Source organism: Micropterus salmoides, unplaced genomic scaffold (assembly GCF_014851395.1).
Source record: "Micropterus salmoides isolate LMB-PRFRI ecotype aquatic unplaced genomic scaffold, ASM1485139v1 Ms_hic_scaffold_22, whole genome shotgun sequence".
NCBI classification, from domain to species: domain Eukaryota; kingdom Metazoa; phylum Chordata; class Actinopteri; order Centrarchiformes; family Centrarchidae; genus Micropterus; species Micropterus salmoides.
Genome location: NW_024041373.1, coordinates 288507 through 316332, shown reverse-complemented (window position 1 = coordinate 316332; position 27826 = coordinate 288507). Strand labels below are relative to the sequence as shown.

The following is a 27826-nucleotide window of genomic DNA, read 5'->3' as shown; positions in this document are numbered from 1 at the left end:
CATTCCTCTGAGGAGTAAACATTTAATTTTCTAATATATTTCTTCGTCCACTTTAAGGTTTTCTCATTACTGTTCTCTGTTAACCAGAGCTGAAATGACACTGACATAGATTGTGACTGGAGAGATGGTAAACAGGTATTAAAACACACAAAGACACAGTATTACAATACCATTTCATTTATGTAGTTATCTTTCAACAATTCAAAAGGGCAAATACATATTTCCATCTATTCAAACAAACTGTATTGCTGTTTGTATAAAACACATTTTAGCACACCTCACTGTACAGCTCTGTTAGTACACAGTACTCTGATAGAGTCTGTAAAATGACTGTGTATTCAGAGCTGGTAGAGGGATTTTAGTGAAACAATATTAATATAACTTTACAACAAAAAGATGACATAGTCAAAACATGCATAAACTTTGGGATTTCACAGTTTATCTTTACTGCAATTTACAAAAGATTAAGAAATTTATCTTTAAAGGGTTAATTTATGTTACACATGCATACTATACACACACCCCAATTATTTCTCACATGCTGCTGTGTCTAACCACAAACTCTGATAATTTTGTTGACTCTACCCTAAAGTCTATATCCTAACATATATCTATATCCTGCATTCAGCTTAAATAAAGCAAGCATTCATGCCATAATAGACACCCTAATAATGCTAACCCATTGTTGAGTGTCTGGTATTGAAAGGCTACTGTTCAAAACCCTGAATTTAATGGTGTCCTTGAATGAAACCAAAGTTTATAGGATTTAATTTTTGTATTTCTGACTATCTGGTAAGCCTTTTTGGATAGTATAATTACTACCCTGCAATTGATTTTATCCACACCTGTCGTCAATGGGCCATTTTCTGTTGCTATTTTTCATGAATATAGTAAGTTCGTTAGCTAGCTATTTTCTTTCCTGTTTACGCAGTTTTTTGTGATGTCTTCGAGTTGAGTTTTGAAATCTGTGCAATCACTTTGGTGAGTGCAATGTAAAATGATGGCCTAGAAAAACTAAAAGCCAAGTTATAAGAAACCATAGTTTTCCTTTAAAATACTTTCCTTTGCATGGAAAGCTTGTTTTGGTTTGATTTATGATTTAAAACTCGGGTTCGGAAGTCTGTATGGGACTATATTAAATTATATGGTAAACTGTGTAAAATGTAATTCTACAATAGAATAATAATTTTCCACATATGTATGTATTATTTGAGTAAATGTAGTAATCCAATTTGCTTTTTACTTCAGATCTTGTCTCTGAAGTTTCTCCTGATACAAACTGTTTTGCTTAATGCATTTGAATGTTTTTTACTGTAGAGCTGGTTAAGTCTTTATTAAATTAATAAATTAATTAAATGTCAAATGACGTTTTCATTTTCATTTTCATTTTCAAATTGTTAGAAAATTGCATTTTAATTTTTATTTTGACTTAAACGTTGCTTGCATAAATTAAAAAAATCAGGTTGCATTGTTTATAATGCATTCTAATTTTCAAATTTGAATTAACATTTGGATATGGTACAGCAGGTTCAGTCTTTATAAAAACAAAATGTCGATTGCTGTGATCTAAAGCTAGAGAGTGCAAGATTGATATCCAAGCCCTTGCCAAATTAGCTCACGCACTGAAGATTAAGCCTATCACCACCAGGTTAAATCTGGTGTCCTGTGTTTTATGCCACTTAGAATGGCAGTGTCAGTATATCTTAAGAACATGTTGACAGAACAACATTTCCGCACTGCAGGTTTAAATAATGCTTGCACAAATGGAAAATTGGGCTACATTGTTTAAATTGCATTTACATTTGAAAATTTGTATTAACATTTTAATACTGTCCACTGTAAATTGGTGTACAACTTAACAAAAATTAAATGTCAGACAGCTTTTCCATTTTCATTTGAATATTGTAATAGAACATCCATGCCAGTATGTGAAAATATAAATGCTAAATTTCACAAGTTTACATAAAAATTTTAATATAGTGCCATACAGGCTTCCATACTTATTTTTGCACTCACCTCAAGTAATCTATCTATCTATCTATGTATCTATCTATCTAATGAAGTTGCACAAACAAACCAACTTTTAATTTGATGTCCAGATTTGGACATCAAAGTAAAAGTGACAGCACCTGAAGTGTTGCTAATAATCCCTCTTTGCACAGGAAAACTGCGTCCTAAGCTACAATAAGTACAGTGGGTCAAAGTCTGACTGCTCGTACTTCTTATTGTCTGTCACACAGTACCCTGATTTCACTTATTATCTCGGTGAATACAATGTTATTAGCAGAGATAGGAAGAACATCCAAACCTAAAAATTAGACCCAACTTTACATTAACGGGATTTTTACTTTAATGACTCAAGCAGTCTGTTACATGAAATTGATAAGAAGTTGCAGATACTAGAACTGTACAGTATATTCATCAATGTTTGGCGTGTGATCCAAGTGAAGAGTCTAAATTCACTCAGTCCAGGTGAGGTGGTGTTTGGTTTATGTGTACATTTCAAAACAGTAGAACGGAGAACAGGAATTAATAAATGGTTTTCTAGACCCAGTGACAACCTGATCAGTTAAGGTGCAGAAGAAGAGCTGTCGAACTCCAGTGAAGCATGTTCCACACCACCGTAGCCGTTCATCTTCTTCAACTTCAGCTGGTCCACGTGGATCAGGCCTTGGGTCTCTAGAACTGCCTCCTTCTTAGAGAACATCCGGCTGATCTCCATGAAAGTCTTGTTTTTGGTTTCTGGGATTACAATGTAGACATAGATGGCCACGGACACACAAATGGCGGCAAACACCAAGTAGCAGTAAGACCCCGCTGACATCTGGTTGTTGGATGTGGCAGACGGAAGGAGGATCATTAGAAGGATGGAGAGATGAGGATAGAAAGGTTAGACGGAGACGGATGTTTTGAGAATTGGCTTACACCATGTTTGTTCTCTAGGACTCACATCAGACTGCACTTGTGTCAGACATGACACAGTGAATTGTCATGGCGCTCTGTTATCACACAGAGAGAGTCATGCAGGGGAGAACAAGAATTGGGATTGGAACCATACCAAGCAGGGTGTCAGTGATTAGATTAGATTAACCAGTTATGACCTCATTCAATTTATGATCTTTAATATGCCAGAGCACCCCTAGTGGTAATAACATTTAGAACAGAGAAAAGCATGTGCCGCACAGCACAGCACAGCACAGCACAGCACAGCACAGCACAGCATATAACTTTCACCTGCAAGAAGGGGAAGACAAAGCCCACAGTGAAGTTGGACAGCCAGTTGAGTGATCCTCCTACAATGTAGGCCGCTGGGCGGTGGGACTGTTTAAACAGCTCTGCCGTGATCAGAAAGGGAATACCCGCTGGAAATGGAGTAAAGCAAAAGATATTTAAAAAAAAAAAAGGTACAAATCTTCTGTTGAATGTTGTGCTTCATTCATTGAAACGGGCGTACTAGCGATTTAGTATTACACTTCCATTAGGTTGGGCTGCTCATAAGAGACAGGTTAAAAAGAAGAATGGTCTAAATGTGTTCAGCAGAGGCAGCGATAGCCTAAACTTTAGTGCACTGAATTTGGTGCAGCTCCAAAAAATTTCCCACTATGCAACTTGACAGTACCTTTTATTACACCTATATCTTTCAAACTCAACACCTCAGGATTGCAGGCTTTCTGTAAAACAATTGTAGTCTCCAATCCCAAACAGAGTTATACATGCTGAGTAGTATTAACCATTGTTCATATTTGTCTTTATATTATTATATTTATTTATGTATAATAATTCTTCCAGTCATAGTCCACCAAAACATAACCGTGTCTGCTGTCACATCATATATATTGTCGTATCTTAATGAAACATTATCTTGTCACTTTAGTTCATGAGGTGGAGGTAATAGAGCACTTTTCATACTTTAATGAAAGCACTACATTTTTTAACAGTTTTTTTTTTTTTTTTTTAAGAAAAGGAAGTGCAGATGAGTCTACTAACAGGATATGTCTGGGCAAGCCTGCAACATTTCTACTGATGAGTGGCTGTGTATGGAAAATATTAAATATTATTTATGTTCATGATTTGGTTATCATCTGTGACACCAAGAAAACGTATGAAAGGCTAATTAGAGATTGAAGGCCAGGCCAGCATGTGGAAAGAAGATCCATATATAAGAGAAAGCGTATTACTAATATTTATTATTATATTCTATCATTAGAACAGCATTACTTGTCTTTCTAATAAGGGGCCATATAATATGGTTTCATCACAACATGCATAAATACACAGTTACAGTTTAGATTAACTAGATAGTTCCTATGGCTATAAATTATTGCTCTAGAAGTTGCATCACATTTTTTACTTTCTTCAAATTAGAGACCCCTAAAGAATTTTAGGTATGACCTCCAGAGGGAGCCATGGAATAACCCAAAGCAACCAGAACCTCTGTAGAGTAACCAAGCCAGTAGTACTGTTAATCATCTGGAAAGTGGAGAAGTCAAACATAAAATGCAGAATAAAGTAACTATATTTCATCACTACCCTCTTGTGGTATGCTGTGCTTCTCATTTTGGACAATGCTACTTGATGGAAAATAATGGCAGTTCATTTCCATAAACTGTATAAACAATGAAGGTAGTCTCCGTTATGCCCCCCATAGGTTTCTGAAGAGCGATTGTGAAGCTCAGTGTGGCAGCTCTGGCTGTCGACATCTTAGGCAGCTCCTGACTTGCCTAACTCCCAGCTAAAAAAATGGACAAAGAGGTGGAGCCCTGGTGGCGAACTTAAAAGCCTTAATATAAGTTAAAAGAGTGAGTTTTGAAAAAAAATAACCAGCACAGTTGTTGGTGTTTTTTGTACCAGGCTTGGTGGTCAGCTGGTTGCCAAAGAGCCGTCAGTCTCAATCCTGCAGAAGCCAGCACCCACTCTGTCAGGGGTCTATTCAGAAGATTATTCTGGTGTTTTGATGATTTTTGCTATTTTCACTGTGATTTTAAGTTGTTTTGGGGGGTTGTTCATGTCATAATATAATCTATCTCTGAACATCTGCTCATTGATAATTTGGTTAGCTTTAAGATATGAGAGGTGGCCTGGCTAAGTATTTAGCTTTCAAGGGGAACTGCAACATGAACTTGTTTCACAGGTAGGTACATTATTGTTTAGAATATTTACCTTGTATCAGGATACAACCCTGCTGCATGTTTATCTGGCTAGCCAGGATGTTGTCTGAGCTCATCTCAGATGAGAAGGGCTTTGTTAACGATCAAAGGAACTTGCAACATGCATGTTGCATAGATTCAGGATGGCGGATCACAGTGGCTCTGTTGTTTTGGGAGCTCTACCTGCTAATACTCAGGGAACAATACTTTTGTTTTGGGGGGTTAGCTCTCAGCAGAATCCCAGCACTGATGCTCCTTCAAAGAATCTAAATCTAAATGTATACATTTATTATAAACGGTCAATTTCTTGGCGAAAGTGTGTCAGACTGAAATAAGGAATGAATATCGTGCTTTTTTGTAGTGCTATGTGTATGTGTACTATGAAAACGGAATATCTTTGGGTTTTGGACAAAATAAGACATTTAAATATGTCAAAAACGGTTAATTTAATGGTGTCCTGTTTATAGCATTGGATTATATTAGCAGTGCATAAAAATGCAGGAGGTTCCACCATCAAATATGTCTGAGAGCTGCACAGCTTGAAATTAGGTCTACATCATCAAAACAAATATGAGTGAGCAAATATGGGGGGTTTTGTTGTAGAGCAACTTGCCTGGACCGATACAGAAGCCAGCGATGATGCCGACCACACAGCAGACACTGATGTAGCGCATGAATGAAAAGTGAGTCTGCAGGAGGACAAACAGCACAACATGAAGAAGTCAGTCTTTTAACATTTAACACGTATTTTCTCTAATGCGAATCTTGACTTGGTCCTACCAGAACACTACATCACACCTCAGGCTGCTGCTACATTGTCCTGCATGTAAATCATGAAAAAGTGAAACAGGTACAGGTACAGTGGTTCATGCCCAAACTCATTCCCCTCTTGAACATCTGGGGTGTGTTCATTTGTCTTTTCTTATGCTTGTGTCCTCTCTTGGGGAAAGTGAGGAAGGGAAGGGAGGAAAGTGACATTGAAAGAAGAGACAGACATGTTCTCATGGTAACAGTGGTTACTTCCAAAAGTACAAAAACATGCAGATTAGGAGCATTAGACACCCTACATTGCCTGTAAAGTTGCATGTGTGTTTGTTGTGTTCAGACAGAACACAGCACTATGCTGGCACAAAGGGTTTTGTTGGTGTGGGTGTTGTTGCTGTAGGCACAAGTGAGAAGATGAAATAAGATGCAGGAACCTGTGTGGGTAATAGATCAACCCGTTCTCACTGCCAAGTCTTTACATACAGTATGGACGCATGGTTAAGACCCATTGGCGTCAGTTTGTAAGAGTGTAGGTGTAGGATATAAATAACACAAAAATCAGAGTAAGGAGGTGGTTGGGGTGGACAGGTGGGTCAGAAACCGGACTCGCCCAGGAGACCAGTGTTTGTTTACAGTGTGAAACAAAAGATCAACATTGATTGGTTTTTAGTGAAGTTACGAAGGTTATGCAAGCTACGTTAGTTATGTTACTTAACTTACATAAGTTCTTAACCCTAACTATCCTAAACCTAACCAAGTAGTTTTCTTGCCTAAACCTAAAAAATGTCAACGTTTCACAACATTAACCAGATACTATTTCACAATTATATTGCTGACTTTACCGGATATTGCATATTCTTTGTTGCTGACTTTAACGCTGAGCCCTATTTATCCAAAAACAACAGAAAAGGGATAACCAGCGTGTTTTGCCTTTCACCCACATCCTCCTGTACTGGAAAGTCACAAAACCTTTAGGGAAACCCACACACACCTGCATAATGAGGGCCAGTGTGATTCCAGCACTGCAGATGCCCATCATGGCAAAACCCCCAATCATGAGAGGCCTCCTGCCCAGCTTCTCTATGGAGAAACACTACAGGAGGAGACACAGAGATCACGTCAGACACTGTTAAATGACTATACACTACAGAACATACACCTCCGTGAACTTTAATGTATCTTCAGAAATAACTCAACATTTGGGAAACACACTTATTTGCTTTCTTTCAGAGAGTGAGATAAGAAGATGGACATCAATCTCATATCTGTGTGTTAAGTACAGTGCTGACGTACAGAGCTGGACACAGGATGTAGTTAGCCTAGCTTAGCATAAAGACTGGATGCAGGGGGACACACCTAGCCTGGATCTGTCCAAATTTCAAATATACACCTACCAAGACCGCTAAATCACTGATTAACATGTATTTTGTTTGTTTAACAAAAACAAATGTTAAAACCACAGTTTGTGGTTTTGGGGGGAAGATATGTGCTGGAACTATGTCTTGACGAAGAGCATTGTATCCCTCCACAGACAGAGTAGGGTTAGCCACAACAGTACTTAACCTGGCACTCTCACTACAAACAGAATGTGTAGTGAGATAGTGTGCAGCTCACGTATACTTCAGACCATCATGGTGAGATTGATGGAAATTAACAATAAGGTGAGAGATGAGAATTTTGATTAATTTCTTCTGCTTGATCAATTTATCTTTCTTTTATCCTTTATTAAGAAGCACTTTAGGTAGGTATTGTTTATTGTAAGTTATACAATGAAACAAAATCAAAGTGGAAAACCACACTACAGGCCGATCCAACTGTGATGTAATGTCCTTAAAACAAGTCAAAATGAGGCTCAGTAGTGTGTGTGGCCTCCACGTGCCTGTATGACCTCCCTACAACGCCTGGGCTCCTGATGAGGTGGTGGATGGTCTCCTGAGGAATCTCCTCCCAGACCTGGACTAAAGCATCCGCCAACTCCTGGACAGTCTGTGGTGCAACGTGGCGTTGGTGGATGGAGCGAGACATGATGTCCCAGATGTGCTCAATTGGATTCAGGTCTGGGGAACGGGCGGGCCAGTCCATAGCATCAATGCCTTCCTCTTGCAGGAACTGCTGACACACTCCAGCCACATGAGGTCTAGCATTGTGTTGCATTAGGAGGAACCCAGGGCCAACCGCACCAGCATATGGTCTCACAAGGGGTCTGAGGATCTCATCTCGGTACCTAATGACAGTCAGGCTACCTCTGGTGAGCACATGGAGGGCTGTGCGGCCCCCCCCCGAAGAAATGCCACCCCACACCATTACTGACCCACCGCCAAACCGGTCATGCTGGAGGATGTTGCAGGCAGCAGAACGTTCTCCACGGCGTCTCCAGACTCTGTCACGTCTGTCACATGTGCTCAGTGTGAACCTGCTTTCATCTGTGAAGAGCACAGGGCGCCAGTGGCGAATTTGCCAATCTTGGTGTTCTCTGGCAAATGCCGAACGTCCTGCACGGTGTTGGGCTGTAAGCACAACCCCCACCTGTGGACGTCGGGCCCTCATACCACCCTCATGGAGTCTGTTTCTGACCGTTTGAGCAGACACATGCACATTTGTGGCCTGCTGGAGGTCATTTTGCAGGGCTCTGGCAGTGCTCCTCCTGCTCCTCCTTGCACAAAGGCGGAGGTAGCGGTCCTGCTGCTGGGTTGTTGCCCTCCTACGGCCTCCTCCACGTCTCCTGATGTACTGGCCTGTCTCCTGGTAGCGCCTCCTTGCTCTGGACACTACGCTGACAGACACAGCAAACCTTCTTGCCACAGCTCGCATTGATGTGCCATCCTGGATGAGCTGCACTACCTGAGCCACTTGTGTGGGTTGTAGACTCCGTCTCATGCTACCACTAGAGTGAAGCACCGCCAGCATTCAAAAGTGACCAAAACATCAGCCAGGAAGCATAGGAACTGAGAAGTGGTCTGTGGTCACCACCTGCAGAGCCACTCCTTTATTGGGGGTGTCTTGCTAATTGTCTATAATTTCCACCTGTTGTCTATTCCATTTGCACAACAGCATGTGAAACTGATTGTCAATCAGTGTTGCTTCCTACGTGGACAGTTTGATTTCACAGGAGTGTGATTGACTTGGAGTTACATTGTGTTGTTTAAGTGTTCCCTTTATTTTTTTGAGCAGAGTATAATCAGTGGAGCAGTGCTGAGGATGAACGAGAGTTTAAGAGTCTGATAGCTTGGGGGAAAAGCTGCTCTGCAGTCTGGTGGTGCGGCAGCAGAAACTTCTATATCTCTTCCCAGAAGGCAGCAGGGTGAACAGGCTGTGGCTGGGTGGGTACTGTCCTTTAGTATCCTTTGGGCTCTGCAGGCACCTCACCTCACCGACATCACTGATGCTCAGGAGATGGGTACCAATGATCTTCTGAGCAGTTTGAATCCCCCCCCTGCAGAGCCTCTGGTCCTGGGTCGTGCACATCCCATGTTAGTGATGTTCCGTCAGGATGCTTTCTGTTGCTCCTCTGTAAACGCTGACAAGAACTTGGCGTGGGAATTTGGCCTTCTTAAGCTTCCTCAAGAAATACAGTTGTTTCTAAACTTTCTTCACCAGCGTGGAGATGTGAGACGACCATGTCAGGTTCTCTGTGATGCTGATTCCCAGGAACCTAAACCTGTTCACCTGCTCCACCTCAGCACCACTGTAGACAGGAGTGTGTGTCTTTATCTCCTTCTTCCTAAAATCAACGATCAGCTCCTTAGGTTTGCTGACGTTGAGCAGTAGGTTGTCCTCTGAGCACCACACTCCAAGATTATCAATTTCCTCCCGATATGAAGTCTCATCGTTGTTTGAAATCCGGCCGATGATGGTAAAATCTTGATTACTTTTCTGACATTTAATAATGGTGATTAAAATATCACTGCAGAGCATGGCTCCAGGTCTAATGAGTGGTGGAGCACGCAAAAGTATCAATATACAAATGGGTGATTAAGGATGTTTCCACATCCATTTCTGGCCAACTGCGGGGTTAGACTTGAGGCTCAGTTCCACAATAACTGATGTTTATAAAACACAACCATGTGCATGTAAAAGAGTTTTAGTGCTGAATCTAAGCAGAGTTTTAAGCATCTGGCCTCGGGACGCTCAGCACAGTCACTGTGCCTGACTGCTTACCAAGAAAATAGTTCCAGCACATTACTCCACAAACGTTTTTGGTTGTGCATTAAACAGATGAGTGAGCTTCACAAGTGAGCATTATGGGTCTTGGTAGGTGTATATTTGAACTTGGGCAGAGCAAGGGTAGCTATTTCCACCTGTTTCTATTCTTTATGCTAAGCTAGTCTAACCACATCCTGACTCCAGCTCTGTAACACAGACATGAGACTGTCTTCTTACCTTATTTTATATCAAATCAATAAATTATAAAATACATTCTGGACACAACACCAACAAAAATATATCACTAGCAACAGTATAAGTGCGCCTCTCTAATTTGTAAGATTACCCCAATAAGTCCAGCGATGATCTCTATAATTCCTGTTCCTGCTGTGGTATACTGGATTTCTGGTGCTGGGATACCTGCATTCTCAAAGATGTCATTGGTATAGAACCAGATCTGTGGTGGAAAAAATTTCAGTAAGGTGAAATCCATCTTTTTCAGCCCAGGCCAAGACCTTTCTTGGTCTGCCATATTTTCATGTCATGACAAGTTGAAGATCAGTACCTCACTCTGTAGCTACTGTGGACACATATAAACAGGACATATTAAGACAATACATGGTAGAAAAACAGGGACCACGTGGAAGTACAGTCGACATCAGCGACAATACATGACAGTATTGATCATGTAGCAAAAGGTACAGTCAAATGGTCAAATAACTAGAAGTAATAAATAATTTAAAAACCTTAAAGGTCCCATATTAAGCAAAATTCACTTTTCAACACACCCGTGCCCCCGGTTTGTGTATAAAGACCCCCAGACTCTCTTTTTCTCCAGCTCAGTCTTTCAGTAAATGTGAGCAAACAAGCTGTTTGAATTTGGGACCCTTCTTGACATCATGAATGGATGTGTTTAGCAGAGGACATCCTCCAGCACAGGACCGATTTTAGACCATTTCATCTAAAAAATAATACAACCATTTATTATTATTTTCTGAAAATAATTTTTTTTGTCCTCTAACGTTAGATTTTGGAGAAGTAAAAGAAGGGACAACCAATTAGCCTACAGTTTCAGGCTTTTCTTACATTAATTTCCTAATTTAATGTCCTAAATACTGGCATTTTTCAGTTTCTAATGTTTTATTGAATGATCCACGACCGCGCTGGCGGACCGGTCAGCTGCTGTCAGTTTGTGTGTCCATAAAGATTAAAAATAACCATAAAGATTTTTAACAATGAAAAAACTAACAAATGAAACTCAATCAGCAACAGCAAACTACTTCCTTAAAAGCGAAAGCAAGCCTGTAACAAGATTTAACTTATTAGGGAAACACTTTAACAGCCTCCCTCCTCTGAGGGAGTGAACACCAGCACACAGCTCCACACTGCTGTCTGACCCTGAGTGGTCCACTGATCCCGTAGGGGTCATTTACACTGGGGACGCTGGGGACATGTCCACCACATTTTCAAATGGCTGATTTTGTCTCCATCACTTTTTGAAAGCATTTGTTAAAAACGTTCTGAAAAATAGCTTGCACCAAGAAATGTTACCTAACAAATGAAAATGCTTTGAGAAAGGTTGATTTGCACAATAAGAAAATATGCACTGCAATATAGTTTTATATAAAAACAGACATTTCCACCATAAATTGGAGCAGAAAATGTCTCCAGAAAACAGGAAATTACGAGTTTAATGCTCAAAATCTTATGGGGGAGGCAGACCCCCACACATATATTTCTGCATCAAATATTGAATCTAAATAGTGCTAAAAATCTTCTTGTCTTGTTCTCGTGCATCGTCACGTCTCATGACCCAAATGTATCATCACCCCTCTAATCTGTCCCCACTTTTCAACACAAAGTGACACCCTTGACTGACCTGCTCTGTTCTGCACCAGCTCCTCTCTAGCAGGCCTACTTATTCTCTCCACCAATTAGTGAACACTTTTGCAAAGCATTGTATGCATGCTACTGTGGTGTATAATATATGTGCATTTGACTCATAACAAAAAATAAAAATAAAAAATAAAATAATAAATAACACTGTAGCAGCTGGATAGAGGATTAGTGACCTTTTAAGGGGAGAGCAGAGGTCAGTGTTTATGTAGGGATTGAACCCTTCTATGGTGTCTAACAGATACCTAAACATGTCCTATATAAGCTGTGTTTGATGTACAGAGAGACAGAGTGGCCATCGGGCTGGGTCTCTCTCCAAGCTGCTGCAGAGCTTGTAATTGATGCTGAACTCCTTGATGTAATAAACTTTTATGATCAAGAACAGTGTCAAGCGGATTTCTTCTCAACACATCATCGCAGCATTATTGTTCGGACGCCACACTACATTCTCATTAGGGGCTGAGCACCCTTAAAGGTCTGATCCTAGAATTGCCTCAGCTCCAGCCCTTCAGCAAAGTAGATGGCCCTGCCCACTGAACACGTACTGTATACATCACTCTCAGCCATGCCCCCACCGTCCAACCTTTTGTTCCAACACAACACCAAGCGGTCATCCCATCAAGCTAGAGAAGCTTGTTCAGTGTGTCTCACAGAAAGTGCTTTTACGGTTATGAAGGAAAGGTAAATATTTTCTGGTTTTCCGTCTGATGTCTTCTGGCTGCTCTGCCTCAACACTGTGATTTACAGTTTCCTGATGGACAGATACTGGGGGCTTTGGAGCAGTAGCACTTGTTGATATAAAAGCAAACTCTGTGTTCTTAACCGGTACTTTGTTTGTCTCTATCAAGTCATAACTGGGTGACAAAGAATGTATTAATAAAGAATGTAAAGAGAGTAAAGGACTAGACAACTAACCATTGTGAATGACAGAGCTGGTAAGAATCCCTTTTAACCTTTATTCTGAAAGGAAGATCCCAGTTGTCCACTTCAGAGCTGTGTTCAGCGCCATGCGCCCACACCAATTTAGAACTCTGCATCTTTCTTTAATACATCAGTCTGATTAAACCAGCTATCTGCCACCCATGTCATTTTAAACTAGGGTGCTGATATAGGACATGCTCAAATCCTAAACTATTCTGTCGCAGCTTTAATCACTGTCCACCAGACAAGGAAGTTCTGTTTAATGAACACTTATATAAAATGATAACAAAATAATAATAATCAGATTATGGAATCAAATGATGTAGGAAGTGTTATGGTGATAACATTTTGAGCAGTGTCACCCTGCTGTAGATTTTGTTCAGAACTTATGATGTCATAACAAAAGGCCTACAGAAGTGAGAGTGGAAAATATAGTGGTGGTGTGAGTGTATTCAATAATGTTATACGCAAATCTGTCTCCAAATGGATATTACTGCATGGCTAAAATAATCAATGAATACTACTTTAAAAATCTGAATTCCTTGTTGCCTTCAGGTAATCCATCTTAGTGTCCCAGACTCCCTAACCACTAGGAGTCACCAAATTCAAAAATGTTCAAATCCTGCATGCAGGGACTTGAACTTCCTCCAAACTGCTGCTGCCTTCAGTGATGACATCATGCTGCTCTAGTGGGTGTCACTGAAAAGCCCAACCAATAAAGTCAACTTAAATGCTACTTCAAATGTGAATTTTGCAGCAGTGTCACAAAGTCACAGATGACTATTGGTGCTAGCCTTTTTTCATTTTCTGCTACAACAGCATACTATCAAGATTAGTATGTATGGAATTGAGACACACTGCATGCTACACAGCTAGAGTTACCCACAGTAGCTAGCCAGTCACATGTGAACAGTTTGGCTGACATATGCCACAAGAAGAAAAAACAACGATGTAAAAATCTAAATGGGGAAGCAGACATTCGGTACTTGTGAGCTGCACAGGTGGTACGGCATTGCCACAAAGAGACACAAGACATTTGCTCACATTCAATTTGATTCAATTTGAGGCTTTAGGGAGAGCAGGTGTATTAACTGGAGACAGCAGACGGTGACAGTTAGAGGACCAGGTATATAAGCAAACAAACCCACATGGCTGGCATTAACACACACACACACACACACACACACACACACACACACGCACGCACACACACACACACACACACACACACACACACACGCAGTCCTGTGGTGTGCCAAGAACTGTGCCAAGGCTTGCCAACTGTCACATGCACTTAAATATCACCTCCAGCATTTGCCACACCGCAGTCGCCATTACTATCATCATCATCATCAAATCAGTGTACTCAAAAACATCATCATCATAATCACAATTATTGTTTGTCATCATTACCTTCATCATTGTCGTCACTCTTACCATTATTATTATCTTGACCATCATCATTACCATTATCAGGAATGATTGTGGTCATGTCATCTCACCATCAAACGAAACCGCCATCACCTCAAACACTGCCATCTTCATTATTGTTGTGGCAAGCACAATAATCGCCTCTGTTATCACCATTTCTGATCATCACAGCTATCTTCGTCATCACGCTCACAAAAGCACCCTCCTCGTCATCGTGATCATCATTATATTATTATAATTATTAATACTCACGTGCATGACCATGCTCATTCTCTCAAGTTATGCTGTCTTCCTTCTGTCATCATCATCATCACCAATAAAGTCTTCATCTGTTATCACTGTCATCTTTATTATTATGGTCACAACATGCCCTTCATCCTCATCACTGTCATCATCATTGTTGATTATACTGATTGATTCATTTTCATTTTAATTGATTATCCTTCTCATTCTAGTTTTGTCATCTTGATCATCACCACCACCACCAGCTATATCACCATATTCCTCCTCATCCTCAGTGCGGCTCTCAGTATGTGCATGTTTCAGCAGTGCTCCACTTTGTTTAGGCACAGCTAATTAGCAGCTAAAAATACAGCCTGGAGAAAGGCGTGCTAATGAGTTCAGCTCCAGTGCTTATAGTGTGCACTTTCTGGCCCGGGCGCCCCGGTGATCATTTGAATAATTAATGAATCTCCAGGGCATAATTCAGAGGGAGAATTTAGCTAATCGTATCGGCAGAAAAATGATGACACCAGCTTTTGGCTTTATTCACAGGACCACGCGAGCCTTATAAAACAATGAGGGATCATTTAGGCATATTTGCATCCCAGTGTTTTTGTCTAATAAGCTAGATCAATCAGATGAGGGAGCTGTAGAAACAGGCGGCGAGGTCGAGCTGGACAAAGAGTGAAAAAGCAAACGGACAACGATTTGCAATTACAAAAAGCTCAAGCTGAAATGAGCCAGTGCTGAAAAAAACCTTCTGATGTGCCAGTCTGTGCTGCTCCTCACTGTAGCCTAAAGACTCCATTTACCAGACACCATTTGGCAGCCAACAGCTGATGGTAAGCAAGCACAAATAGAGGAAATAGAGACGGAATCTGTTTGTTGATACCATTTTAAGCAAACACCTGCTAAACCTTGGAATGCCCTCTGGACAATAACAGAACTTGATACAATTTTAGTATGTTGAGCCCCTTTTAGGGAAATGCCAGTGTAACTACAGGTGACAAAATGTAACATTAATAGTTGTGTTAGAGTCGAGTTTGACCTAAGTCATGAATCTAGTGACTTGGCATGACAAAATCAAACAGATATGCAACTTGACACCAATGACTGGTGACTACACTTGAACTCCCCCAAGCCCCCAAATATCAAATTACGTTTAAAAAGTGAACAGGGAATTAAATGTTAATTTTTCTGACAATAATTTCATGAATCAATTAATCTGGCATCAGCAGCATTTGTGTTGCGCTAGTAGGAGTGAAAGGTGCTGTGTTCTCTCACCATGTTCCACTGCCTCATGTGATCAAAAATCAGTTAATGCAGCTTTAATGTCATTTTCACTTCATAGTATTCCATATAGCATGCATTTGCTAATCTTCTGTATTTTATTTGTTTCAGCCGTGCCGAACTGAGACACTGCTCGATGTGTAATGCTCATGCTTGATGTATGCTTGGACACATTTCCCACTTGGGGAAGCAGCTTAAACTATGGTGAAAATGAGGAAATTCTGGACTTACAACTAAATTCAAGTGATAGTATCAAAAAAGACATGCCAACCCCCTTTTCTTCTGCGTATACATTACTCAGTTTCCTTACAGCATCGATGCCAGACAGCTGCATGCCGATGTTGATGACCACCACACTCAGCACCTGCCAGCGGACGGTGTCATCCACCAACAGCTTCCATACTGATAGCGTCTCTACTGACAACAGGGAGCGCTGCTCCTCCTGCATCTCTTCAATCTCAGCCTGGATGTTACACTTGGCTCGGTACCACTTCAGGGCTGAGAGACAGGGGACGGGAAGCAGCATGGTTACAGCTCATCATACAACATCACATCTGAAACATAGGTCATTACAGCAACATTTGAGGAACTTTTTGTGACTTAAAGGAGACCTATTAAACTGCATTTCCAGTACTATATTGTCCTTCTGTGATTCCTTTATGGCAGTTTTGCATGATTAAAAGTTCAAAAAAATCATTTTCTGGCTCTTCATGTAGGCCTTCATTTCAGCCTCTGTCTGAAACAAGCTGTAGATGCTCCTGTCTCTTTAAGCCCACTGTCTTCTGATTGGCCAAGACCTGAAGCATGTTACCTGTTGTTGTCGCTGAGCGGTACAGACAGACTGAGCATATATGGTCCGTTGCTGTGCGGAGCAAATGACCATACATGGAACACCAGCTCCGTCTGGCTCCGTGTGTCGTAGAACGGAGCCTTTCGTAGAATAAGCAGCTCAAAACAGAGCGTTCAGAACAGAATCTGAGGTTTTGGCTCACAGGGATTTCTTTTAAACACTTTTACCTCATTATTTGAAGCTTTGGCCATGTTTAACATGAACATCCAACATTGTAACATTGTAGATAAGGCATAAAATATGGAAATGCATAATAGGTCTCCTTCAACACTTGCTAGCTGACCAAGGTAACAGTAGTGTGCGTGTATCATTTTCCCCCTGCTAATGGGTGGTCATGTCATTCAGACACCAGTCATCATGCTTTAACACTGACCTGTGATGGTGGCGTGGACATTGCGCTTCTCAATCAGCAGGTACCTTGGGCTCTCTGGGAACCATGGCAACAGCATCAACTGAATGAAGGTGGGTCCCACCACCACTGACAGAAAGAGAGGCCAGTGCTCCTCCTGGAACAGTCACAACCCAGTTATACTTACACACAAGCTGAGAACGACACTCTCATCAGGTCACTGTGAGCCGTAAAGGTTCAGTGTGTAATAATTCTGAGGATCTATAGACAGAAATGCAATATGAGATCCATAACTATGTTTTCAGTGATCTATAAAGACCTTATATAATGAACCATTGTGTTTTTATTAACTTAGAATGAGACATTTATATCATAAATAAGACACTCATCACTATGTTGAATATGTACATTAGAAGAAGAAGAAGAAGTAATAATATACAGCAGGGGTCGGCAGTAAGTTTTGCATGGGAGCAATATTTTTTTTTAAGCATTAAATGGTGGATGAGAATATAAGAACTAATATTGACTTGTATCAACATGTTGTTCAGTTAGCTTAGTTGGCATGGCGCAGGGCTTGCAACCCAAGGTTTGAGTGTTTGATCCCACCTTGGGACAACTTTTTTTTTCTCTCTCTTCAATAAATGGATTCTGAAGCGGATGTTTCTCCGATCACGGAATGTTCTGCACTGTTTTTTTTTTCAATGTTTGTTCCGCATCCATCAACCTACGGACGCTTTTGCATTTCCCCAGTATCTCCAGGCAGAGCACAATGAGGGGGATCACGTTCTCTGACGGCTCTTTCAGAGGTATGTCAAGCAAGCATGTGAGCAGCATCTATTATGTGAGTAACTGTTGCTGTCATGACTGATAGCACCGCTATCAAAGTATTTATTTATTTATTTTTTACCGCTATCAATGCGGCCTTGTTTAGTTTTTTCCGCAATTTCCCCACTGTGGGACAAATAAAGGTTTTCTTATCTTAGTTTAGCTCTCTGTGAGTTTTTTGCTATTTGGTCAGTTCAGTATCTGTTATGTTTCACTTCTGTCTGTTGTCTCTATCCAGTCTTCTTGGTGTGTGTTTGCATTTAGATTTTGTCCTGTCTGTTTGTGTTTTGTGGAGCTGGTCTATGTGTTTCTGTGTGGTTTTTCTGGTCTGATCTGTCCTGCTGATATTTCGGTGCCTGCCTTAGTTGTTGTTGAGTTCTGTTCCTGTCTGATGTATTAGTCTCTGTACATTACATTACATTCAGTCATTTAGCTGACGCTTTTATCTAGGGGTTAAGTGTCTTGCTCAGGGACACAATGGTGGATGGGTCACTCACACGAAAGCATGTGTCTTATCCATTGCGCTACTGCCACCCCTTTGTACCATCGTAATTAATGTGATTTTGATCATTCTGCTTTAGTCTATTCTGTCCTCATTAAGCTTATTATTTGGTTTGCCTGTTTGTACTGTTGTAGTTGGCCTCTGTGTTTTTGTTGTTTGATTCTTGGCCTTTTTGTGACCTGTTAGTCTCTGTCTGTTGTCTCTGGGTTTGTTTGTAGCCTATCTGTATTGTTGGTGTTTTATTCTGTGTTTCCTTTCATGTATCATGGGTTTAGTTCTGCATTTTAGTTCTGTTGGTAACGGACTGACCCGATATAGGGGACGTAATCGATGTTCGCTATCCTTTGTGTCAACAGAGACTGTCTGGTGGGCCGCCATCTTGGTAAGGTCGGCTTGATAAGTTTCCTTTCTGTGGTCAGATTGAAGTAGAGACCAAGAGTTTGCTTTGGCGAAGGCAGACTTTCTCGGCCTCTGCTGGCGACCTGTAGGAGCTACACAGACACCCAGGATATCAATATGAAGAGAAAGAGCCCACTTGCATGGGAGTGCTTTTGGTCATATATTGACTGTTTTTATCAATATTTCAGTGTTTTGGAAGCTTTATGTTATTTGGAACGTGGTTGTATGGAGAGAAATAATGTTTTGAAGATAACTACCAATAACAGTGAACATACGTATAAACAGTAAATATGCCCAAATCATGGACATTCGTCTGGTATACTTTTGAAAGATTGTCTAATAACTGTTTCTTTTCATCAAATTTACAGTTACAGTTGTATTCCAGGTGTATTAGAAGATATTCAGGTGCATTATAATCTACCTTATGAAGGTTTCGATGGTTTATTGCATTAAAATATAGCTTTTTTTACTAGGCGAGGATGAAAATATTTTTTTTCTGTATTTCATCTACATGTAGTCTGTAATGTTAAATAATTATGTTAATGTACAATGGATTTTAAATCCTAAAAAGCTTAGCTTCTGAACTTTTAAAGGAGACAAGAATTATGCATCTAGGCCAAATGGTTGAGGAGATATTACTGATTTATTTTGGGTCCGTTATTTTAAGCGTTTTTCCTGGAACTTCTCTTCAGAGACTATAGCTCAGCGTTTAACACCATCATTCCTAACCAACTGGTCACCAAACTTCTTGACTTGGGTCTCAGCAGCAGCCTGTGCATGTGGATTAAGGATTTCCTGACAGATCGCCCACAGACAGTGAGAATGGGCCCACATCTATCCTCGAGCCTGTCCCTCAGCACTGGAGCACCGCAAGACTGCGTGTTGAGCCCGTTGCTCTATTCTATCTACACGTATGACTGCATTTCTACCCATCCCTTGAATACAATGATAAAATTTGCAGATGACACAACTGTGGTGGGAGAAATCTCGAACGATGAGAACGCCTACAGAGATGAAGTTGACAGACTGACGGGATGGTGCAAAGACAACAATCTGACCTTGAATGTCAAGAAAACACAGGAGATCATAGTTGACTTCAGAAGGTGTAAGGAGGACCCTCAACCCCTCATCATGAATGGCGAGGAAGTGGAAAAGGTCTCCTGTTTTAAATTCTTGGGGATTATGACCTAAAATGGGAGATAAATACAATCTCCATGGTCAAAAAGGCGCAACAGTGGCTCTACTTTTTAGGAATACTCAAAAGGAGCAACCTGTCTGCTGAGCTGCTTAAGATCTTCTATCAATGTTCCATCGAGAGTGTTCTAACATACTGTATGACTGCATGGTATGCCAACTGCACAAAGAAGGACAGGAAATCCCTCAATTGAATTATAAGATCTGCCTCAAAAATCATCGGACTTCCATTGCATCCACTGGACGACATCTTTAAGATCCGCTGCCTACGCCGAGCGCATAATATTCTGCAGGATGAGACGCACCCCTCAAACCATCTCTTCTCCCTGCTTCCATCTGGCAGGCGGTGTCAGGCTCTGGGAGCACGCACCTCCAGGTTACAGAACAGTTTCCCCAGGGCTATCACAGAACTGAATAATCATGCCCCTTTACCCCCCCGTCAGCACAGCCGTATTTTTTAGATAGGGATTTTATTTTATTTTATTTTTTTATTGTATGAGTGTGCTTATAAATGTGAGTATTGTTTTAGAGGCTGCACAAACAAATTGCATTGTATGGTTTTACTGTACAATGACAATTAAAGTTTATTCTATTACTATTCTAAATAAGTGCCAGGGTCCATGTCTGTGTTTACTGTCCAGTAACCTATGTTATGTCTGTTCTCCCAGTAATCCTTCTGCTTGCTGTCTCTCTGCCTGTCTCTCTATTTTCCCCTGCTGTCTCTCTGCCTGTCTCTCTGTTTTCCCCTGATGTCTCTCTGCCTGCCTGTCACTCTATTTTCCCCTGCTGTCTCTCTGCCTGTCTCTCTGCTTTCCCCTGCTGTCTCTCTGCCTGCCTGTCTCTCTATTTTCCCCTGCTGTCTCTCTGTTTCCCCTGCTGTCTCTCTGCCTGCCTGTCTCTCTATTTTCCCCTGCTGTCTCTCTGTTTTCCCCTGCTGTCTCTCTGTTTTCCCCTGCTGTCTCTCTGCCTGCCTCTCTGTTTTCCCCTGCTGTCTCTCTGCCTGTCTCTCTGTTTCCCCTGCTGTCTCTCTGCCTGCCTGTCTCTCTGTTTCCCCTGCTGTCTCTCTGCCTGTCTCTCTGTTCCCCCCTGCTGTCTCTCTGCCTGCCTGTCTCTCTGTTTCCCCTGCTGTCTCTCTGCCTGTCTCTCTGTTCCCCCCTGCTGTCTCTCTGCCTGCCTGTCTCTCTGTTTCCCCTGCTGTCTCTCTGCCTGTCTCTCTGTTTCCCCTGCTGTCTCTCTGCCTGCCTGTCTCTCTGTTTCCCCTGCTGTCTCTCTGCCTGTCTCTCTGTTCCCCCTGCTGTCTCTCTGCCTGCCTGTCTCTCTGTTTCCCCTGCTGTCTCTCTGCCTGTCTCTCTGTTCCCCCCTGCTGTCTCTCTGCCTGCCTGTCTCTCTGTTCTCCCCTGCTGTCTCTCTGCCTGCCTGTCTCTCTGTTCCCCCCTGCTGTCTCTCTGCCTGCCTGTCTCTCTGTTCCCCCCTGCTGTCTCTCTGCCTGCCTGTCTCTCTGTTTCCCCTGCTGTCTCTCTGCCTGCCTCTCTGTTTTCCCCTGCTGTCTCTCTGCCTGTCTGTCTCTCTGTTTTCCCCTGCTGTCTCTCTGCCTGTCTCTCTGTTTTCCCCTGCTGTCTCTCTGCCTGCCTGTGTCTTGTTAGTCTGATCGCAGTCACCTGTGTTGCCCCCGCCCTGCTCGTCAGTCCCTGTGTATATATGCTTGCTTGTGTCTTCAGTCCTTGTTCGGTCATTGTAGCGTGTGTACACTCTGTCGTGTCATGTGTGGAGCGTCCTGCCTGTTTCTCTGCTGTCTTGGTCTGTTGGATTGTGGATTAATCAACTACCTGTAGCCTTGTTATTTTGCTTCTGTCGTGATTAAATTCCCTGAACTGCATCTCCGCTCTCAGTGTCTTGCATTTGGGCTCTCACCTGCTTTGAACCGTGACAAAAGCACCATAATCTGGCCGCGGGGCAGATATTATTGTGGGCGGGCAGTTTTGACAAGGGTCCATAATCACAGAGAGAATTAATGTGTTTCCCTTGTCAATGTTTGTATAAACTTTATCTAATGTGGTTTATAATGGACTGTGGTGCAGAAACAGTGACAGTGTTTCACATTCTTGGCTCACATTTTCCATGTTATCTGTCAGTGGCCAAGTCACAATAACATATGGTTTTACTGAATAATTAAGTAAATATAATTTCTTAATAAACATACCTAAAGAACCCTCATTTCTTGACTGGCAACTCTCTGCTGCCTCAGAAGAGACACCTTTTGTGCTGTGTCAGCTACCGTAGCTGTCCTACGCTCTTTGAAAGGTTAGGGGGCAGTGGTAGACTGGATAGATGGTTGCAATTCACAACCCTCACCACTAGATGACACTAAATCTTACACACTGAACCTTTAAAAATTTAATGACCACAATATCTCAATATTATATTTAAAAAATCTATCTGCCAATCACTGATACAAAAGTTATATGATGGTAATTTTGGTTCTTTTTTTATTTATTGTACAGTTAAATACTGCATTGGTTGTCTATGTGAAGAACTTCTTAATAAATTCAAATTATTAATGATGGAAATCTTCAAGACATCCCAGGTCTGGCTAAGGTCCAAATCCAAGATGTGCTTTGTCACACTATTAATACTATAGTAGTTGGTGTTTAAATGACAAATATAAAATATAAAATGTACAAGTTGAAAATAATGTTTTGAGAGAAAGAGTTTTGGAAGTAATGAACTCATGAGCTTATGTAGAGACAGGCTTTTTCTCCATACCAAAACCACATGGTCACACTGGCTGTTGTTGGAAAGCAGTGTTGGCTACCTTTCCTAGAAGCTCATGTAAGCCGAGGATTTGAGCAGTGAAGACTCCGGTGCCAATAAAGATACTTGGTACGAGACCCAGGAAGCCTCGCAGGTTCTTAGGTGCTATCTCACCCAGGTACATTGGTACTACACTTAGAGAGATGCCTGCAGTAAAAACAAAAACAGAGAGGAAGAGCTAAGCAATAATGCACTGATTTATTTAACTATTGTGTACTATATATGGAGTATCTGAACAAGCAGAAATGAGACATACACTACATCAACACAAGTAGGAGGACACCTGAACAAACCATGTAGATGCTTGAACGTTATACCAATATGTGATAGTTTGAAGCAGCCCTGCAAACTCAAATGAGATGGGAAAGGTTGCAAATCTGAAATCATTTTAAGATGTGGTTTCTTGAGCACTCTGAGCTGAAAATAGAGGGAGAAGATGTATGTTTTTAAATTAAAGCTCTGGGTACCTTGTGAAAAAGTTAAAAGTACTTAACAGCACAAGACCGACCATCCAACCTGCTGAGCAGACAGATTAATTGATTCAGTTCATTGTATGTGCTGAAGTGCTGAAGTGATTAGTCAATTAGCTGATCTTCCGAAGATTAATTGCCAATAGTGTTGATAAAAAATTAATTGTTTCCATCATCTATTCAGCAAAAATGCCAAACATTTGCTGGTTTCTTCTTCTTAGATGTGAGGATTTGCAGCTTGTTAATGAAATATCTTGGGGTTTAGGACTGTTGGTTGGAAAAAACATTTGAATGCATGACATTAGCTTGGGAAATTGTAAAGGGCACTATTCACTATTATCTGACATTTTTTAAACTAACTGATTCATCGCCAAAATAATCTACAGATTAACTGACAAAGGAAATGATCGGTTGCAGCCTTCTGTTGGCCTGTAGCAAAATATCAAGGGCTCGTTGTCACTGTTTAACTATGTCTCTTTGACTACTTCTGTTTCTCTTCGTTGCACTTTAGGGTGGCTGGCAGTTAAACTTTATCCTTTTAGAGCAGCACACACTGTCTGCATCACGTGATCAAATCCCTGCTTTTTTGCAGAGTTTATGTGCATGATGACTCCTCAGATTCACACAGTTCACGAGGTTGCCATATTTTTCATTAGAAATAATGAAATTTGCCAAAAGGCGACAAGTTTTCAAATCCGTGATCCCCGACGCCATGGGTATTACTGTGCTGCTGGAACAGCCTTCGCTCTTCTGGTTTTTAAGCTCTCCAGCAGATGTTGAACCTGGCTGCAGGGATTTGCTCCCATTCAGCGCTCAGAGCATCAGTGAGGTCCAGCACTGATGTAGGGTTATAAGGTCTGGCTCACAGTCAGCATTCCAGGTCATCCAAAAGGTGTTGGATGGGGTTGAGATCGGGGCTCTGTGCAGGCCAATCAAGTTCTTCAACACCTGGAAAAATCTTTTCTGTATGGTGCTTTGTGAACGTAGACACTTCAGTTCAATTCAGTTCAGTGTGCTTTATTAGCATGAATGTTTCATTTAAACAATGTTGCCAAAGCAGTTTCAAACAAAAGAAGGGAACAGTGGTGTATGCATACATTTGGCCATGTAGTGTACATGCCCCATTACATACAGAAGTAAATGGGCACAGCTCAGTGTGCAATGGAAGCAGAGGTGTGTGAATATGTGGGTGTGTACCTGAGTGAATTCCTGTGATGAAGCGGCCAAAGATGACCATCTCAGGTGAACCACAAATCCTGCTGAAGCCCATGAGCGAGCCAGCAATAAACACCAGCACTGTTGTGTTTACCACTGTGCCTTTCCTGTAAGTACACACACACACACACACACACACACAAGTAGCAGGCAGACATTAGGAATATACATAAAAGCATATGACCCAGAGTTTATGAAACAGTAAGGAAAGCAGCAGTATGGCCGGTAGCAGTAACTCCCTCCGCTGATATACACACAGTCATAATGATAAACGAATGTATGCCTGTATAAGTCCTGATTAGCCATAAAACGCTAACACAGCTCACAAGGTTTGTCATAAGATGTGATTAGCCGTAAAGCACTGCTGTGTGAAAGAAGTGATCCGCCTGTAAATGGGATTATAAATTGCCTGCTTTTCATTTGCATTGTCAATTGTTCACTGACGTTCTATGAAATGGAGGAGATGAATGGAGCTTTCCGCTGATTTGCATATAAAATAACTTTCCTCTGCACTTTCAGAACTAGAACACTTCTGAAGGGCAGAGGGGACGAGATGACGCTGGTGAACTCTAAAGGACGACAAGGCGGTGGGGGGTGGGGGTGTAATCAGCAGCTGTGGATATAGAGGACAGAGCATGATTGATAAAAGGCCCTGATCTAATACCTTTTGTGCCAGTTTAAGTGTGTGTGTTTCTGTTTCGGAGTGCCTTATTCCTAATCTTGTGTTATGCCAGTTATTTCACTTTAGTATATGAAACGTGGTTATGTTTATCAATGTCATTTTCAGAAAGAGTATTAAGTAAAAGTATCCTTGGGGTGAGTGTGTGTGAGCAGTGTGTGCTCAGGTGTTGATCTTGGTGGCAGCACCAGATGCTGCTGAGTGTCTCTCCGGCTGGCAGTGCCAACTAACCACTATCCACTCTCATGGTTGGACAGTCCAGGGGGGGTAAGGTGTCAGGACAGAGCAGGCCAATGTCCAAACACAGAGGGCACTGAGGGCTGCTGAGGACAAAGATTCCCTGCTCGATGTCGTCCTCTACTTGTTCCACAAAAGCAGTCTGAGGAGGCATTATAATGATCTTCCATTAAGTGTTTTCTCTCCAGAGTTTTAAAAGTCAACAAAAAACATCAGAAAAAACACGTTTGATATAATGGAATTGATTCCCCACTGTGGGCGAGGAGGTGGTAGTGAGTCTAGGTTGTTGTTATATAATCAGTTGTCATTTATTTTAGTATGCATCTCAATGTTTTTCATCATGATGAATTTCTGTGCTTGTGTATTTTCTGTTCTAAGTTTCAATGCTATTGTTGTTTTTTGACATGTAGGACTCTGAGGTCAAGTTAGCAACAATAAATATGCAACATCCAGTAAATGTTGGAAAAATGGAACGCTAAAGTTGTAAAACGTTGTGAAACATCACAATTTGGTTAGGTTTAGGCAACAAAACTGCTTGGTTAAGTTTAGGACAACATCATGGTTCAGCTTAAAACAACAACAATACTTAACGTGACTTAACTTGCGTAATTAAGTAACTTTAATTGCATACCCAACTTATGTATCCTACGTCAGAGGTTCTCAAACCTTTTCACATCAAGGACCCCTAAACTGACGCATATTAGACCACGGAACCTACGTTTGATAAGATTTTGTCCCAGGGTCCCCCATCTGATAGAAATGTTGTTTATAGAATTAGAAACAGTTTTATTGCCAAGTAGGTTCACGAGGAATTTTCTTTGGTGACCTATATAAATATAAAGTAAAGAAACTGACAAGATATAAAAAATATAAAGGAATCATAAAGAATATGTTTGTGCAGTGATATGCAAAATATTGACAGTGTAAAGGGGTGGGGGTACGAGGCAATGTCTGAAACTGTTTGTGTCCGAAGGGTCGCCTCAGAGTCCTGGAGGCCTACAGGTCCTTGAGGGGTGAAAGATAGATTGGTATGTTTGATTGGTTTAGATTGGTAGATATTTTATTACAGAAAGTGAATCTGGCACCACCCGTCCACCACAACCACCTCCTTACTCAGATTTACTGTTGTATATTTTACACCTACCTTTAGTGTTCAAAATAGAATGCTACAGGGCTTCCCCCAGCGCACTGAACTATAACGCTAAGGAGCTTCCTAGTGCATTACGAAGTAACACCAAGAGGTCATGACCATGCATCCAGTTGTGTTGACTTGAGAGTGAGAACAGGTTAGTCCCTTACACGACATCGTGACTGCCTTACAAAAACAGTTCACTTAAGATGTTACTGTACTATATAGATATGTATATTTAAAAATATCCCACACAATAATTCACTGAGGACGCCAACATGGGTCAGTAGGTAGGTAGATGCATACACAGCACAAACAAGTAATACATATAGAATTATACAGAATTTACAGGGACACTTAATTACAGGGTTCACACAACAGATACACACATGGATTGACTCTACACACCACAGACTGGATTCCTAGTAAATTCAGAGGAGGTTACTTATTAAAAGCTTGAATCTCTTACTAAAATGAGCCTTCATGCGCAACGGTAGTCTACAGTCCAAAGGTAAAGAGCTGGAAGAGTGGATGGTGTGGGTCATGTGTGATTGCGAGTGCTTTGCAGATTAAGGATGAGGTGACACATACGTTGGGGTTTGCTGGCTACATGAGTTATCTTAAAGAGTTTATTCTTTTTGATGACTGTAAGCATGCGGTAAGGTTTGGTTAAGTTTAGGTGACTTAAGCTCAGATTATACTATGCAGATATGCAAACCAGCTTCTGCAGCCCAAAATCTACAACTTCACAGAGTGTACTCGCCAGCTGGAGGTCAACACGTGTACCTACATCCAGGGTAGTATTAACACAGTTTGTGTGTGGCTCAGCTGTCTGCATGTGTTTCTGTTTTGGAGTATATCAGGTCTTTAAAACTGCCTGAGAGTTAGGGAATGATTGTGGTCATGGTTAAAACAAACAGGTCTAGAATCTAGAATTCTCTCCTAAACAATCAGTGAAAACAAATGTTTTACCTGCCAAAGCGAGTGACCAGCATGCCCACGATGAGGGAACCCAGCAGACCTCCAATAGCGAAAACAGACACGGTGAGGGAGTACATGAGGGTCAAGGTCTCCCCACTGAGTCCTGTTCCATTACGACTCACCACCGTCTTGTTGTAGAAGTCCTTTATGTACTAAGAGATGAAGAGATATTAAAAACAGGATGTAGAAAAGTCAGAGCTGGAAGATGATTCAATAATTACAGATATACCAAAGATTTGGGTGCTGCCCTGTCCTACTATTTTTGTAACTTTCTCAAATAGTGAAAGCCACTTGTGCTATGACTGGTCAGGTGTGCTTTAATGTGAAAATCCACATTTCCATGCACTCTGTCAATTCTGTTCTTTTGTTG

General features: G+C 41.3%; 1 protein-coding gene across 3 annotated transcripts in view; it reads right to left on the bottom strand.

Annotated features, from left to right (window-relative positions):
- Window positions 1-159: 159 nt before the first annotated feature.
- Window positions 160-27826, bottom strand: part of slc2a15a (solute carrier family 2 member 15a) — a 49313-nt gene continuing 21646 nt past the window's right edge. For 2 of the 3 annotated variants that reach the window (XM_038737724.1, XM_038737726.1), the window contains exons 3-12: window positions 27448-27608; window positions 24413-24537; window positions 22747-22892; window positions 17039-17171; window positions 16126-16313; window positions 10402-10512; window positions 6904-7005; window positions 5761-5836; window positions 3235-3362; window positions 160-2824 (exon numbers count right to left, since the gene is read on the bottom strand). In XM_038737724.1, the coding sequence (XP_038593652.1) occupies window positions 2570-2824; window positions 3235-3362; window positions 5761-5836; window positions 6904-7005; window positions 10402-10512; window positions 16126-16313; window positions 17039-17171; window positions 22747-22892; window positions 24413-24537; window positions 27448-27608 (1425 nt within the window). In that variant the 3' untranslated portion in view covers window positions 160-2569. The remainder of the gene's footprint in view (window positions 2825-3234; window positions 3363-5760; window positions 5837-6903; window positions 7006-10401; window positions 10513-16125; window positions 16314-17038; window positions 17172-22746; window positions 22893-24412; window positions 24538-27447; window positions 27609-27826) is intronic. The other variant, XM_038737725.1, reaches the window with a different exon arrangement.